Consider the following 17,570-nt stretch of genomic DNA (forward strand, 5'->3'; position numbering starts at 1 on the left):
AGATATCACAACTGTGCTGGAGGAGGGCACTATGGAGGACTCGAGCAGTGAAGCAAGATGGGCAGAGTTCAGAAATAGTAAGAGTGCAGTAACAATGTTAGGGCTGTACGACAGGCCTCCCGACAGGAAGCGTGAGACGGAGGTACAAATATGTAGGCAGACTCTCAAAAGACGTAGGAGCAAAAGGATGGTGGTGAAGGGAGATTTTAATTTTCTCAACATTGACTGGGATTCACTTAGTGTTAGGGGTTTAGATGAGGTAGAATTTGTGAGGAGCATCCAGGAGGATTTTCCAGAGCAGTATGTAAATAGTCCAACTTGAGAAGAGGCCATACTGGACCTGGTGCTGGGGAATGAGCCCGGCCAGGTGGTTGAAGTTTCAGTAGGGAATCACTTTGGGAATAGTGATTACAATTCTGTAAGTTTTAAAATACTCATGGACAAAGCGGCACGGTGGCTCAGTGGTTAGCACTGCAGCCTCACAGCACCAGGGACCCGGGTTCAATTCCAGCCTCAGGCGACTGTCTGTGGGGAGTTTGCACATTCTCCCCGTGTGTGCGTGGGTTTCCTCCGGGTGCTCTGGTTTCCTCCCACAGTCCAAAAATGTGCAGGCTAGGTGGATTGGCCGTGCTAAATTGCCCGTAGTATTCAGGGGTGTGAGGGGGGATGTGTCTGGGTGGGATATATCAAGGGGCGGTGTGGACTTGTTGCGTTGAAGGGCCTGTTTCCACACTGTAGGTAATCTAATCTAAAAAAAAGGGCATGGTCCTAAAGGAAGAGTGCTGACTTGGGGGAAAGCCAACTATAGCAAAATTCGGCAGGAGCTGGGGAATGGAACAGCTGTTTGAGGGTAAATCTACACTTGATATGTGGGAGGCTTTTAAAGAGAGGTTGATTAGAATGCAGGACAGACATGTCCCTGTGAAAATGAGGGATAGTATGGGCAGGATTAGGGAACCATGGATGACAGGTGAAATCGTGAGGCTAGCAAAGAGGAAAAAGGAAGCATACACAAGGCCTAGGCAACTGAAAACAGATGAAGCTTTGGAAGAATATCGGGAAAGTTAGGGCCAATCTGAAATGAGGAATTAAGAGGGCTAAAAGGGGTCATGAAATATCTCTCGCAAACAGGGTTAAGGAAAATCCCAAAGCCTTTTATTCATACATAAGGAGCAAGAGAGCACCTAGAGAAAGGGTTGGCCAACTCACGGACAAAGGAGGGAAGTAATGTGAGGAGTCAGAGAAAATGGGCGAGATTCTTCACGTGTACTTTGCGTCAGTATTCACTGAGGAGAGGGACACACATAAGGAGCAAGAGAGCACCTAGAGAAAGGGTTGGCCCACTCATGGACAAAGGAGGTAAGTAATGCGAGGAGTCAGAGAAAATGGGTGAGATTCTTCATGTGTACTTTGCATCGGTATTCACTGAGGAGAGGGACAGATGTTGAGGTTAGGGATAGATGTTTGATTACTCTAGGTCAAGTTGGCATAAGGACGGGGGGGGGAAGTGTTCAGTATTTTAGAAGGCATGAGGGTGGACATGACCCCAGGTCCGGATAGGGTCTATCCCAGGTTACTGGGGGAAGTTAGACAGGAAATAGCTAGGGCCCTAACAGATACCTATGCAGCATCCTTGAGCACGGGTGAGGTCCCGGAGGTCTGGAGAATTGCTAATGTTGTCTCCTTGTTTAAGGAGGGTAGCAACTATAATTCAGGTAATTATAGACAGGTAAGCCTGAAGTCAGTGGTGGGGAAACTGCTGGAGAAGATACTGAGGGATAGGATCTATTTACATTTGAAAGAAAATGGGCTTATCAGTGATAAGCAGCATTTGTGCAGGGAAGGTCATGTCTTACCAACTTGATAGAATTCTTTGAGGAAGTGACAAAGTTGATAGATGAGGGAAGGGCTGTGGATTTTATATACATGGACTTCAGTAAGGTGTTTGATAAGGTTCTCCATGGCAGGCTGATGGAGAAAGTGAAGTCGCACAGGGTCCAGGGTATATTAGCTAGATGGATACAGAACTGGCTGGGCAACAGGAGACAGAGGGTTGTAGTGGAAGGGAGTTTCTCAAAATGGAGAATTGTGGCCAGTGGCGTTCCACAGGGATCCACGTTGAGGCCAGTGTTGTTTGTGATATACATAAATAATCTGGAGGAAGGTACAGATGGTCTGATTAGCAAGTTTGCAGATGACACGAAGATTGGTGGAGTAGCAGATAGTGAAGGGGGCTGTCGGAGAATGCAGCAGAATATACATAGATTGGAGAGTTGGGTAGAGAAATGGCAGATGGAGTTCATTCCAGACAAATGTGAGGTGATGCATTTTGGAAGATCTAATTCAAGAGTGAACTACACAGTGAATGGAAAAACCCTCGGAAAAACTGATGCACAGAAAGGTCTGGGTGTTCAGGTCCATTGTACCCTGAAGGTTGCAAAGCAGGTCGATAAAGTGGTCAAGAAGGCACATGGCATGCTTTCATTCATTGGGTGGGGAACTGAGTACAAGAGTTGGCAGGTCATGTTACAATTGTATAGGACTTTGGTTTGCCCACATTTGGAATACTGCATACAGTTCTAGTTGCCACATTACCAAAAGGATGTGGATGCTTTGGAGAGGGTGCAGAGGAGGTTCACCAGGATGTTGCCTGGTATGGAGGGCACTAGCTATGAAGAAAGGTTGAGTAGAATAGGATTATTTACATGTGAAAGACGTAGGTTGATGGGGGACCTGATTGAGGTCTACAAAATCATGAGACATATAGACAGGGTGGATAGCAAGTAGCTTTATCCCTCCAGAGTGGGGGACTCAAATACTAGGGGTCATGAGTTCAAAGTCAGAGGGGAAACGTTTGAGGGAGATATGCGTGGAAAGTTCTTTACGCAGAGGGTGGTGGGTGCCTGGCACGCGTTGCCATGGGTAGAGGCGGGCATGATAACATCATTTAAGACGTAGTTAGATAGATACATGAATGGGCAGGGAGCAGAGGGATACAGATCCCTGGAAAACAGGCAACAAGTTTAGATAGAGGATCTGGATCAGTGCAGGCTTGGAGGACCAAAGGGCCTGTTCCTGAGCTGTAATTTTCTTTGTTCTTTGTCTTCTGCAAGTCCAGATAAACAGCATCCATTGGCTTACCTTGATACCATGATACATGAGGGATAAGTTTTGAATGTAGATTGAAAAATCGAATCTGCACCGCACTAGACCACAAACAATCTGACTACACATAGTCATATAAGACTTCAGCAGGAAATAAAATAGAAAGCAACCACAGTCATGATTCTCCTCCCACTAGTTTCTTACAACATTCCAATACAGTGTGGTGTTAAGCACACAGAATGGATCTTACTAATTAATGCACATGTCATCCATTTTCAGTCACGTAGGAAACTAGCATGGTGACTGAGTACCTTTCAAGCTAACGGAAATTGCCCCCATTGTGACATCAGGAAGTGGATCTTCACACAAATGATACAGATTTGAAACCCTTTCTCCAAAAGGCTGTGGCTTCTTGAAAATTCTAAGAATCTTTAGTAAAAGTGTTACTGCAACGGATCAATAGCTTGCAAATGGGAGTTAGGATATAGGTCAACTATAATTCTAACAGAACAAGGTTGAAGGGTAAGATCATGATTTGTGATCTTGCTAAACAAAAAACTAAAATTTGAGAAAGAATATACAGGCATGAAATACAAAGCATCATAGGAAGTATACTTCCTACCATTTTTTGTGCAATGGGTGATTTTCAACAGTGAACCTTGTTCACTAGAATAAACAAAAGCATATTCCAGTTTACTGAACGCTGTCTCCAGGCAGGATTCCACAAGAATTTCTCTCAAACCCAAGGGTAACAAGGGATGGGCAATAAAAATGCTACCAGTCAGCTTTGCCCATTTCCCATTATTGAATAAAAACAAAAAGAAGTTTCCACAGAAGCACACCATTCTACAGGCACATGACACATCTCAAACACACACACACACACACACACACACACACACACACACACACACACACACACACAGAGTGAATCCGACAGACCATCTAGCATCCATTAAAGCACCAAAAACAGCAAAAGCAAACGCAGCCCTCTTTACTCTGCAAAGGCCTACTTATCAACATCTGGTGGCTTGAGCCAGAATTGAGAGAGCTGTCCCACAGACAAGTCAACCAACAGCCTGATATAATCTTACTCGACAGATCACTTGTCACAATTTTGTCTCAGACACTATCCCTGGGTATGTGCAGTGCCACCAGCAGAATATGCTCGACACAGACGATTGCACAGTGGTGTGTAGTCAGGATGGAGTTGTTAGAGTCCCCAACACTGACTCTAGAACCCACAAAGTCTCATAGCATCATGTCAAACATGGGTAAAGAACTTAGTAATCACCGTTTACCACACCTCTTCAGCTGATGAATCATTGCTGGGAATGAAATCTGGGTGGGGTACTTCAAAAGGGGCTCAGCAGCAAGACTCCAGATCAAAGTGATCAGGTTTTAAAAGGCATGGCAACTAGACTGTCCTGAGGAAGGATCACCGGACGCAAAACATTAACTCTGATGTCTCTCCACAGATGCTGCCTGGCCTGCTGAACTTTTGCTGCAATTTCTATCTTTGTTTCTGAATTACAGCTTCCGTTGTTCTTCTGGTTTTTAATTGGTATCTCTGCCATTTCTCTTCTAGGCATGCCCACCTTGAAGAAGTTCTGTTCCTCTCTCTCACAGGATTTTCATTCCAACCTTTTTTCTTATCCAGTAACATTAATTTCACTGTCACTCCCGGTGTTTGACCAGGTATATGCCAAAACTGGTTTCCACAGCCATATCGCATTCCTCAGTGGCTGCCTCTGGCTCAGACTCACCCAGTTCTGAGGAAGGGTCACGAGACCCAAAACATTAACTTTGATTTCTCTTCACAGATGCTGCCAGACCTGCTGAGCTTTTCCAGCAACTCATTTTTGTTAGCAACTAGACTATGTCTGGCAGGTGGTGAGAGAATCAACAAACTAAAGCTCATCTTCACTAACCTGTCTTAACCGTAGATGCATCCCATGATCAAATAAAATAAAAACACAAGGACTCCAAAATCTCTCTTTTCTGCAGCTTTTTGCATTTAAATAATGTTTGGCTCCAGTATTTTTCACGCCAAAGTGCATAATTTCACATTTTCTGAAGTTAGAGTGAAAAACAGACCTGAGTTTGGAGATGAGTGGGTAAGGTTTTGTAATCAGTTGCTGTATTATTGCGTGCAATTGATAAAGTTGATTAGCGAGTTTTGAGAAGATTTGTAGCTCAGGTTGAGGTTCTGGATGTGAGTTTGCTCGCTGAGCTGGAAGGTTCGTTTTCAGACATTTCGTCACCATTCTAGGTAACATCATCAGTGAGCCTCCGACGAAGCGCTGGTGTTATGTCCCGCTTTCTATTTATCTGGTTAGGTTTCCTTGGGTTGGTGATGTAATTTCCTGTTCTTTTTCTCAGGGGGTGGTAGATTGGCTCCAAATCAATGTGTTTGTTGATGGAATTCCGGTTGGAATGTCATGCTTCTAGGAATTCTCGTGCATGTCTCTGTTTGGCTTGCCCTAGGATGGGTGTGTTGTCCCAATCAAAGTGGTGTCCTTCCTTATCTGTATGTAAGGATACGAGTGATAGTGGGTCATGTCGTTTTGTGGCTAGTTGATGTTCATGTATCCTGGTGCCTAGCTTCCTGCCAGTTTGTCCAATGTAGTGTTTGTCACAGTTCTTGCAAGGTATTTTGTAGATGACATTCGTTTTATTTGTTGTCTGTATAGGGTCTTTTAAGTTCATTAGCTGCTGTTTTAGTGTGTTGGTGGGTTTGTGGGCTACCCTGATGCCAAGGGGTCCGAGTAGTCTGGCAGTCATTTCGGAAATGTCTTTGATGTAGGGGAGAGTGGTTATGGTTTCTGAGCCCGTTTTGTCTGTTTGTTTGGGTTTGTTGCTCAGAAATCGGCGGACTGTGTTCATAGGGTACCCGTTCTTTTTGAATACGCTGTATAGGTGATTTTCCTCTGCTCTGCGTAGTTCCTTTGTGCTGCAGTGTGTGGTGGCTCGTTGGAATAATGTTCTAATGCAGCTTCGTTTGTGGGTGTTGAGATGGTTGCTCCTGTAGTTCAGTGTTTGGTCCGTATGTGTTGTTTTCCTGTAGACGCTGGTTTGAAGTTCCCCATTGGCTGTTCGCTCTACTGTGACATCTAGGAATGGCAGTTTGCTGTTGTTTTCCTCCTCTTTTGTGAATGTTATGCCAGTAAGGGTATTATTGATGGTCTTGAAGGTTTCCTCTAATTTGTTTTGTTTAGTGATGACAAAGGTGTCATCCACGTAGTGGACCCAAAGTTTGGGTTGGATGATTGGCAGAGCTGTTTGTTCGAGTCTCTGCATTACTCCCTCTGCTAAGAACCCTGATATCGGAGATCCCATGGGTGTACCGTTGGTTTGTCTGTAGGTTTTGTTATTGAAAGTGAAGTGGGTGGTAAGGCATAGGTCCACTAGCTTGATGATGTTGTCCTTGCTGATGAGGTTGGTGGTGTCTGGTGTATGTGTCTTCTGTTCTTCTAATAGTGTAGTCAGTGTTTCTTTGGCCAGGTTGATGTTGATGGATGTGAACAGGGCTGTTACATCAAAGGAGACCATTATTTCATCCTCTTCTATCTTGGTGTCTTTGATGGTGTTCAGGCCAAACAGGACAAGCCAAACAGAGACATGCATGAGAATTCCTAGAAGCATGGCATTCCAACCGGAATTCCATCAACAAACACATTGACTTGGAGCCAATCTACCATCCCCTGAGAAAAAGAACAGGAAATGACATCACCAACCCAAGGAAACCTAACCAGATAAATAGAAGGCGGGACATAACACCAGCGCTTCGTCGGAGGCTCACTGATGATGTTACCTAGAATGGTGACGAGGCATCTGAAAACGAACCTTCCAGCTCAGCGAGCAAACTCACATCCAGAAAGTTGATTAGGCTTGAAATGGCATGAGAACTCAGCCCCTTGGAATGCTTCTCCTGCATTATAAGAGAAACGAACGACACTTGCTGTATGCAGGAATTATGTTCTGCTGCAATTCCTGGAGTTGTAGATGGACTTACTATGGAGCACCCATGAGGCCAAGAATGCTGTGGATAATGCGTTTAATGAGCTGGTCGTGCCACTGTTAAGGGCTATACAGATAGATATAGAAGAGATAGTAGGAACTGCCGATGGCTGGAGAATTAAAGATAACAAAGGGTAGAGCTGGATGAACACAGCAGGCCAAGCAGCTACAGAGGAGCAGAAAACCTGACGTTTCAGGTCAGACCCTGCTCGGTCTGCTGTGTTCATCCAGCTCTACACCTTGTTCTCACAGATATAGAAGAGTTGTGTGACTACCAGGAAGACTGATAGCGTGGGGGATAGACAGTGCAGGAATCTCCCGTGACTATTCCTCTCCCAAATAGTCATACTGTTTTGTATTTTGAGAGGCATTGGCCTAGAGGTATTATCACCGGGCAGTTAATCAGAGACCTAGATTCAAATCCCACCATGACAACGGTGGAATTTGAATTCAATTAATATCTGGTATTAATTAATCTAATGATGACCGTGAAACCATTGTCAATTGTCACAAAAACCCATCTGGTTCATTAGTGACTTTTAGGAAGGGAAAATGCCATCCTTACCTGGTCTGGCCTACATGTGACTTCAGACCCACAGCAATGTGACTGATTCTCAACTGCCCTCTGGGCAATTAGGGATGGGCAATAAATGCTGGCCCAGCCAGCGATGCCCTCATCCTGTGAAAGAATTGTTAAAAATTACTGTTTTGGTGGGGTGCAGTGGTAGTCACTCAGGGAAAGCAGTGGCAGCCAGATCAGTGGCACCACATCTGGTACTGTTGTACAGCAGGGAGAGTCAAAGTGTAAGCGAGCATTAGTGAGAGAGGACTCTATACTCAGGGGCACAGAAACGCATTTCTGTTGCTGCCTGCAAGACACCAGGATGTCTTACCTCCACAATGCCAGAGTTAAGGGTGTCTTTGAGCAGACACATTCTGAAGAGGGTTAGGGTGGGCAGCCAGAGGTTGTGATCCATATTGGTACCAATGACATAGACAGAAAGAAAGATGAGATCCCGCAAAGGGAGTTAGGAAGTTGAAAACTTCAGCGGTAGTTATTTTGGGATTACTTCCTGTGCTATGTGTGAGTAGGCTAGGAATAGGAAGATAGTAGTTAAACGTGTGGCTAAAGAGCTGGTGTAGGAGGGAGGCCTTCAGGAATGTGAATCACTGGGATGTCTTCTGGGGCAGGTGGGACCTGTAAAAGAAGGGCATGTTTTTGCACACTTACTGAAACTATCTTCCTCGCTCTGTTGACATTACGTCACCCTCATGATTTGCCTTCCACACATTGTTGAGGCGTCTGCAAACTTTGCAAGAGCACATTCACTTCCCTCATCAAAGTCATTTATATTGCAAATAATTGTGGTCTCATCTCTGATCCCTGTGGTGCTCCACTGGTTACAGGCTGTCAACATGAAAATACTCTTATCCAAGCTTGCTCTCTTCTATTCATTAATTAATCCTTTATCCATGCTAATATACAATCCCAAGACCACAGGTTCTTATCTTATTAAGTAGCCTTGCGTGCTGTATCTTATTGAACGCCTTTTTGAAATTCAAACACATTACACCTACTGGTTCTCCTTTATCTATCCTGCTTAAATATATCACCTCTGCTTCACTGCACTGAAGATCATCTTGCAGCAGTCCACTGCATCGACCTGTCTGTGTCCTTTTGAAGTTCTACACTAGGTTCTGCAAAATTTAAAATACTTCTAAAGTTTGAATCACCAATAAATTTTTAAATTATCTGCTACAAACTAAGATCTGGATCATTTATAGATATCAGGTAAAACGAGGGTCCAAATACCAGCTCCAACTCAAGTTTTATTCTTTGTGCTTTGAATCCACCCAAGATCATAGGATTCCTCTCTCCAAATACTGACCCCTGAAGAACCTCATCACAGGTCCTCCTCCAGACTGAAAAATATCCACTGACCCTCACTCTGTTTTCCATTACTCGGTAAATTTTGTAACGACACTATCCTGATTTGGAACTATATTATTGCTCCTTCACTGTTGCTAGTTTGAAATCATGGAACTTCCTATGGCTTAAAGACTGCAGTGGTTCAAGGTGATCAGTCAACACCACTTTCACCCAAGCACTCAGGAATTGGCAATAAATGCTGATCTATCCAGCGATGTTCACGTCTCATGATGGAATTTAAAAAAATTATTTGGAAGCAATTTTGGATAGGAACTACATTATCTGGAAATGATCAATTTCTTTAACTTCCTGCAATCCAATGCTTTCGATCTGTACTGTTAATTATATTGCCTTACCAGAATCTGACAACTTCAGGGTCAAACAGATATTCATTCTCCACTTCCACCAACACATTGCCCCACTGACTTTTGATGAATGCATTTTCACAGGTACTGTCATACAGTCATAAAGTCCTACAGCACGGAGACAGGCCCTTCAGCCCAAACTGGTCCATGCTGACCAAAATGTCCATCCACCCTAATCCCATTTCCCTGCACTTGGCCCATATCCTTCTAAACCTTTCTTATCCACGTATTTGTCCAAATGGCTTCGTAATGTTGTTAATGTACCTGCCTCAGCCACTTCTGCTGGCAGCTCATTCCATATGCATACCACCCTCTGTGTGGAAAAGTTGCCCCTCAGGCTCCCATGCATTCTTTCCCCTCTTACCTTAAACTGATATCCTCTAGTCCTTAATTCCCCAACCCTCGAAAAATGACTGAGCGCATTCACCTGATCCATGCCTCTCATGATCTTATAAACTTCTATAATAACCCCCCTCAGTCTCCTACACACTAAAGAAAACAGTCTTAGCTTGTTCAACCTCTCCCTATAACTCAGTACCTTCAGTCTTGGCAAATCCTTGTAAATTTCTTCTGCACTCTTTCCATTAGTTGAACTGTGATCCTTGACTCAAGTGTTCCTTGGGTATTTTCTAATCTACTAGTCCAGAGACAACAGGGAGCCTAATCACATCCTTTCCAACAGGGCTATGATTAAAACCCCTAGCTGAGGTAAATTGGAGAATTATCACCGATTCCTGAGCCAACTTAATCGAGGTCTTATTGCATGTAGGCACTGGACCAAACTGGGTGCAGTGGTATTGCTTTGCTTTGGAGAATCCAACTGATCAAGTTCACACAGTATTGCTTACAATTAAAGATGCCCCATATAGTACCTCTGAAGAAGGAAAATCCACTTCAATAAATATTTTAAGAGGAAATACGCACATTTTTCCTTCTGTTTCTGTGCAGGAGCTTGTGATCGGGAGCTGGCAGATGACACTGGACTAGCTAAGTCTGCATACATATTCTCAGAATCGGCACTTCTTACAGAGCTGCTGCTTGATGATGCACTTGACACAGATGATACACTGCTCACACTGAGGGACCTGGAACAAAATTAATGCTGTGAAACACTTCCATTTCAGGTCAGACACCAAAAATAAATGACATACTCAGTGCCATAGTTGGAGAAATTAAAAACCATGCTGCTAGCAAGTTCCTGATCCAAGATGTAATCAACACTGGAACTAAAGTACTGTGCATGTTGAAACAAAAAATCCAGAAAATGCATTGATATACTCTTTCAGAAGCCCTCAGCTTCGAGAATCCCAAAACGAAGAGGAAAGTAGAAAGTAAGAAATTATAGGTTATTTAGTCCAACATTTGGTATAGGGAAGGTGTTAGAATCCGTTATTAAGGAACTGACAGCAGGGTACATAGAACATAGAACGTAGAACATTACAGCACAGTACAGGCCCTTCGGCCCTCGATGTTGTGCCGACCTGTCATATCGATCTCAAGCCCATCTAACCTACACTATTCCATGTACATCCATATGCTTGTCCAATGACGACTTAAATGTACCTAAAGTTGGCGAATCTACTACCGTTGCAGGCAAAGCGTTCCATTCCCTTACTACTCTCTGAGTAAAGAAACTACCTCTGACATCTGTCCTATATCTTTCACCCCTCAATTTAAAGCTATGCCCCCTCATGCTCGCCGTCACCATCCTAGGAAAAAGGCTCTCCCTATCCACCCTATCTAACCCTCTGATTATTTTATATGTTTCAATTAAGTCACCTCTCAACCTTCTTCTCTCTAACGAAAACAGCCTCAAGTCCCTCAGCCTTTCCTCGTAAGACCTTCCCTCCATACCAGGCAAGATCCTAGTAAATCTCCTCTGCACCCTTTCCAAAGCATAGGAAAGTAAGTAAGGAGGCATTTGGCACACTTGACTTCATTGGTCAGAGAACTGAGTATAGGAATCAGGACATCAGCTGTACAGGACAATGATGAGGACATTTTTAAGAGTACTGCATATAGTTTTGGTAGCCCTCTTATATGATGAATATTATTAAATTGGAAAGGGTACAGAAAATATTGACATGAAATCTACCAGGACTGGAGATCTTTCAGTTGTAAAGACAGGCTGGGGCTTATTTCTCTTAAGTGCAGGAGGTTGAGGGGTGACCTCAAAGAGGTTATAAAATCATTAACGGTACAGATATGGCAAATAGCAAAGGTCTTTTTCCTAGGGCACAGGAATTCAAAACTACAGGGCATAGGTTTTAGGTGAGGGGGGAAAGACTTAAGAGGGACGTTGAAGGGCACCTCTTTCAGGCAAAGCATGGTACATGTATTGAATGAATAGTAAGAAGTGGGAGATTCAATAAAGTTACAACATTAAAAAAAAAAATTTGGACAGGTACACGGATAGAAAACATTTAGAGGGATATAGGTCAAACGCAGGTAAATGGGACTTGTTTTGATTGGAAAGCAGGTTGGTATGGACAAGTTGACTCAAAGGGTCTGTTTTCATGCCGTCCTAGTCTATGACTCTAAATCACAATGTGATCAGACACAGCCAACATGCCTTTGTGAAAGAGAAATAGTGTTTCGCTAGTTTATTAGATTTTCTTGACAATGTTACATGTGCAGTGGAAAGGGGAAACATTAAGAGTTTTTAAAAATTCATTCATGGATGTGGGAGTCACTGGCTGGCATTTATTGCCAATCCCTAGCTGCCCTTTCCCTGGTGGTAAAGTGCCAACTTGAACCATTTGCAAGCCACTTGACATCTTTGTTACAACAGTCAGAGAACACAATTGTACAGCACAACAAAGAGCTCTTTGGCCAGAGGTATTGGGCGAAACACGATGCCAAATTAAACTAATCTCTTCTCCCTACCCTTAGTCCATATTCCTCCATTCCTTGTATGCTCATGTGCTATCTAAAAGTTCCTTAAATGCTCCTATCACATCTCCACTACCATCCCTAGCAGTGCATTCCAGACTCCTACCAATCTCTGACATGAAAAGCCCGCCCCTCACATCTCCTTTGAGCATCCCCTCTCATCTTACATGCACAGCTCCTAGTATTACATAGTTCAGCTCTGGGAAAAAGATTCTGACCGTCAACCCTATCTATGCATCTCATAATTTTATAAACTTCTATCAAATCTACCCCCATCCTCTGCCGTTCCAGAGAAAACAAATCCAAGTTTTTCTAGCCTCTCCTTATAGCTCATATCCTCTCATCCAGGCAGTATCCTTGTATACCTTTTCTGCACATCTCCGAAGCCTCCACATCCTTCCTATAACGTGACATCCGGAATTGAACTCAACACTCTAACTAAAGTCTTAAAGCTGCAACATGACATCCTGACTATTGTACTCAGTTCCCCAACCATTAAAGCCAGCATGTCATTTGCCTTCTTTATCGCCCTATCTACTTGCATGGCAACTTTCAGAGAGCTTGAACCCAAGATCCCTCTCTTAATCAATGCTGTTCAGGGTCCCACCATTAACTGTATACTTTTCCTTAACATCTGATTTCCCGAAGGGCAGCACCTCACACATACTCAGATTAAACTCCATCTGCCATTTTTCCATCCGTATCGGCAACTGATCTATATTCGGCTGCATCCTTTGGCAACCTTCTACACTATTCACAACCCCACCGAGCTTTGTACCGTCTGCAAACTTACTAACCCACCCATCTACATTTTCACCCAAGTCATTTATAAATATCACAAACAGTAGAGGTCCCAGAACAGATAACAAACAGTCATACCAAACTTGAAACCTTAACTCTTTTTCTCTGTCCACAAATACTGTTGGACCTGTTGAAATTAATTATATGGTTAATTCAGTTTCTGGTCAATGATCTTGACATCGGGGGATTCAGTGATGTTAATGCAAATCAATGTCATGGGGTGATGATTAGACTCTCTCTTGTTGGCACTTATGTACTGAAAATGTTATGGTATATTTGAATTTTCAAAAGGCATTTAATAGGAAGCCATATTAAATGACATGGCAAACAGCACATGGTGTAATACATTAGCATGGCCTGGTTAGCTGACAGTATGCAGAAAGTAGGGATAAATGGGTCTTTTCCGAGATTGGCAAACTGAAGGAGTGCTGCAGGGATTGGTGCTGGGTCCTCAACAATTTAGTCTATATTACTGATTTGGACGAGGGGACCAAATGCACAGCAGCTAAATTTGCTGATGATAACAATTTAGGAATGAAAGGAAGTTATCCGATGAAGTTGAAGGGTCTGCAAAAGGATACAAGTTAGGTGAATGGCAAAAGTTTGGCAGCTGAAGCACAACATAGGAAAATGTGAATTTCCTACTGCAGCAGGGAGAACAGAAAAAAGTTTACTATTTCATAAGGCTTTTGTAGAAGTCCAACATAAGAAATTATCATCTAAAATTAAAGCACATGGGACTGGATGGTACTGTACTGAGATGGATAGAAAACAGATTGTTAGTCAGGAAACAAAGAGTAGGATTAAATGGGTCTTTTTCTAAATGGCAGTGAGTAGTGCATAATGCAGATGTCTTTAAAAGGAACCCAGCTATTCACAATCTATATTAATGATTTACATGAGGGAACTAAATGTAATATCTTCAAACTGGCTGTTGACTAAAGGCCGGGTGGGAGGATGAGCCGTGAGGAGAATGCAGATATGCTTCTGTGGGGTTTGGACAAACCAAGTGAGTGGGCAATTACAACTCAGGTGTGATATAATGTGACCAAATATGAATTTACCTGCTTTGCTGGCAAAAACACAAATTGGTTTATTATCTGAATGCCTCCAAATTGAGAGGGGAAAATGTGTAACAAGATCTGGGTGCCCTCTTACACTGGTTGCTGGAAGCAAGGCATGCAGGTGTGGCAAATGGCAAAGAAGGCAAATGGTATGCTGGCCTTGATAACAACAAGATTTGAGTGCAGGAGCAGAGATGTCTTTCTGCTGTTATACAAGGCCTTTATGACACCACATGTGAAATACTGTGCAGTTCTGAAGAAGGATCACTGGGCCCAAAACATTAACTCCATTTTCTCTCCACAGATACCACCCGACCTGTTGAATTTTCCCAACAATTTATGATTTTATTTTTGTTTTTTCTGGAATATTGCGTGCAGTTTTGTTTTCTTATCTGAGGATGTTCTTGCAAGAGAGGCAGTAGTCAAGGTTTACCCGACTGATTCCTGGAATGATGGGACTGATGTTTGAGGGGAGGTTGAATTGATTAGGATTATATTCACTGGAGTTCAGAAGAATGATGGGGGAAATCTTATAGAAACCTAGAAAATTCTGCCCCCTAACTATTGTGATTCTGAGTCTGAGAGGTACAACATGGACCTAAAGGCATTTGGACAAACACGGGCTGAGATGCAGAGTTGAGCAGCAAAGATCGCTGAGGAACAAAGGCAGACTTTGAAGAAAATAGTCTGTGGCTGATAACAAAAACTATACCACTGAGGAAGAAGGATTCTAGGAAAGGGATGAACCAAAGGAGCATGAATAAAATTCGAAGAAGATTGGTGGCAAGTTAGAGGATTGGAAAAGTTTTAAAAAGTAAAAGATGACAAAAGTAATAATAAAGAAGGAAAAAATAAACTGGGGATAAACTAGCAAGTAACAGACACAGAGTCATACAACTCAGAAACTGATCCTTTGGTTCAACTTGTCTATGTCGACCGAGTTTACCAATCTAGTCCCACTTGCCTGCAATCGGCCCATATCACTAAGTATTTCTTATTCATGGACATGTTCACACGGGAGCCACCCTCTGGGTGAAAACGTTGTCTATCAAGTCCCTTTTAAATCTTTCTCCTCAAACCTTCAAAAATATGCCAGCAGGTCTGGCAGCAGCTGTGAAGAAAAAATCAGAGTTAACATTTCGGGTCTGGTCATCCTTCCTCAGAGCAGGGTCAGTGGATCTGAAATGTTAACTCTGATATTTTTCTTCACATATTCTGCCAGACGTGCTAAGCTTTTCAGCAACTTCTGTTTTTATTCCTGATTTACAGCATATGCAATTCTTCTGGTTTAAAAAAATATGCCCCCCCAGTTTTGAACTCTCCACCCTGGGAAAGTACATTTGCTATTTACCTTATCAATGCCCCTTATGATTTTATAACCCTGTATAAGGTCAAAAGAGGGAGGTCAAAGTGAACATAGGCTTCTTAGAGAATGAGACTGCAGAAGTAAAAACTGGGAATCAGGAAATAGCACAGGAGTTAAATAAGCACTTCACACCAATCGTCACAACAGAAGACACATTAGCATTCCACAAATGCTAAGCAATCAAGCGGCAAAGTGGGAGGGGAATAAATATAGTAACCATTACTGGAGAAAAGTACAAGGAAAATTAATAAAAATAAAGGTCAGTAACTCTCCTTAACCTGACGGATTGCATCCAAGGATATTAAAGAAAGAAGTTAGAGATAGTTGATGCATTGGTAGTAATCTTTCATCAATCTTTTGATCCTACAAATGTCTGAGAGGATTGAACAGGATGTTGGTGAGGCCTCTTCTGGAGTACTGTTCAGTTGAAATCTCTGTCATAGGATTCAGAAGAGGTTTACCAGGACGTTGCCGAGAATGGAGAGGTTGAATTATAAGGAGAGCTGGACAGGCTGGCTCTTTTGGATTGAAGCATAGGAGGTTGAGAGGTGGCCTCATTGTGGTTTATAAAATCATGATAGGTATAGATAGGATGATTGGCAGATGTCTTTCTCTAGGGTGGGGGATTTCAGGACTAGGGGCGTATTTTTCAGGTGAGAGGAGAAACATTTTAAAAAAAGGGGGCAATCTTTTTCTCCCAACACATGAGGGTGGTTCACATGTGGAACGGACTTGCAGAAAGTTAAGTGCTAAGCTGAGGCCATCAGAGAAGCCAACCTCCCATCCTCATTAAAGACCCCTCCCACCCTACTCATGCTCTCTTTCAACCTCTTCCGTCAGGCAGAAGATACTGAAGCTTGAACACGTGTGCTGAGGTTCAACAACAGCCGTTATTAGACTGCTGAATGGATCTCTCTAACTTCGAATACAGCTAGCTCTCCTATATTGCAATAGCTGCATTGTTGAATAACCTTGCCCTACAGAAAATCACATTATAAGGAATTTGCTACATCTGTAAAGAAAAAGTTCAAGTTATCCAAACAACGTCCACTATTCGTCAATCGCATTACAGCCAATTAATGAAACACGTATTATAGCAGAACTACCTGTAATGTCGATTTTGCTTTGCGCACCTCCTATGCAGCCATAACCTTGTATGCCCCACTCTGTCTTAGTACCCCATGATATGTATGTGTCCTTTTTGCTACAACCTGCCTGTACTGCTCACAAAACAAAGCTTTTCACTGTACTTAGGTGCACGTGACTACAATAAATCAAATCAAAAGTGGTGGCTCTGGGTACAGTTACGCCGTCTAAAAGACATTTAGACAAGTACATGAATAAGAAATGTTTGGAGGGACATGGACCAAGTGCAGACAGGTGGGACTAGTTTAGTTTGGGATTATGGTTGGCATGGACTGGTTGGGCCAAAGAGTCTGCTTCTGTCTGTATGACTCTATGATTGGAAATCTCCTAATGTGACAAGTTTATTCAATAATGGAGGGTTATTAATATTTGGAAAGGGAAGTCCAAGGGTAGTCTCAGCTGTAATTCTGCTCTTTTATCTGCATTTGTGTATCAGTTTCACTTTGAATTACACAAGCAGAGGCAAATCACCTGCCCATTGCAAGACAGGAAATGAATTATATTGGCAATGATGTCTGTTTATGTATCTATGTAAAATTGTATTGTGTCACATTGTCTGGCAATAATCTGTCCAATTCTGTTTATAATATTGTATGGAAATTTTATTTTCACTTTTCTAATCCTTCTCTCAATTGGACAATGCCTTCACAGTAGTGCCTGCCCTCCTGTACAGGTAGTTATCCTATAACATGATAGTTGTGTTCTTGTGTGATCTCATTTTATAGAAACTTATCTTGTAGGGAATTTGCTACAGAAAATCACTACAAACCTACATGGCAGAAAGCTTACATTATCCAAAAAGCATCCACTATTCATCAATCGCATACAAGCCAATTTACATTGGCAAAACATGTGTATAGCAGAACTACCTATACTCACAA

General features: G+C 42.6%; 1 protein-coding gene across 3 annotated transcripts in view; it reads right to left on the bottom strand.

The window, feature by feature from the left end:
* Positions 1 to 17,570, bottom strand: part of zc3h18 (zinc finger CCCH-type containing 18) — a 207,023-nt gene that overhangs the window by 25,633 nt on the left and 163,820 nt on the right. For all 3 annotated transcript variants that reach the window (XM_048546317.2, XM_048546318.2, XM_048546316.2), the window contains one exon: positions 10,345 to 10,505. In XM_048546317.2, coding sequence (XP_048402274.1) covers positions 10,345 to 10,505 — 161 coding nt within the window. The remainder of the gene's footprint in view (positions 1 to 10,344; positions 10,506 to 17,570) is intronic.

This window comes from Stegostoma tigrinum, chromosome 16 (assembly GCF_030684315.1).
Source record: "Stegostoma tigrinum isolate sSteTig4 chromosome 16, sSteTig4.hap1, whole genome shotgun sequence".
NCBI classification, from domain to species: Eukaryota; Metazoa; Chordata; class Chondrichthyes; order Orectolobiformes; family Stegostomatidae; genus Stegostoma; species Stegostoma tigrinum.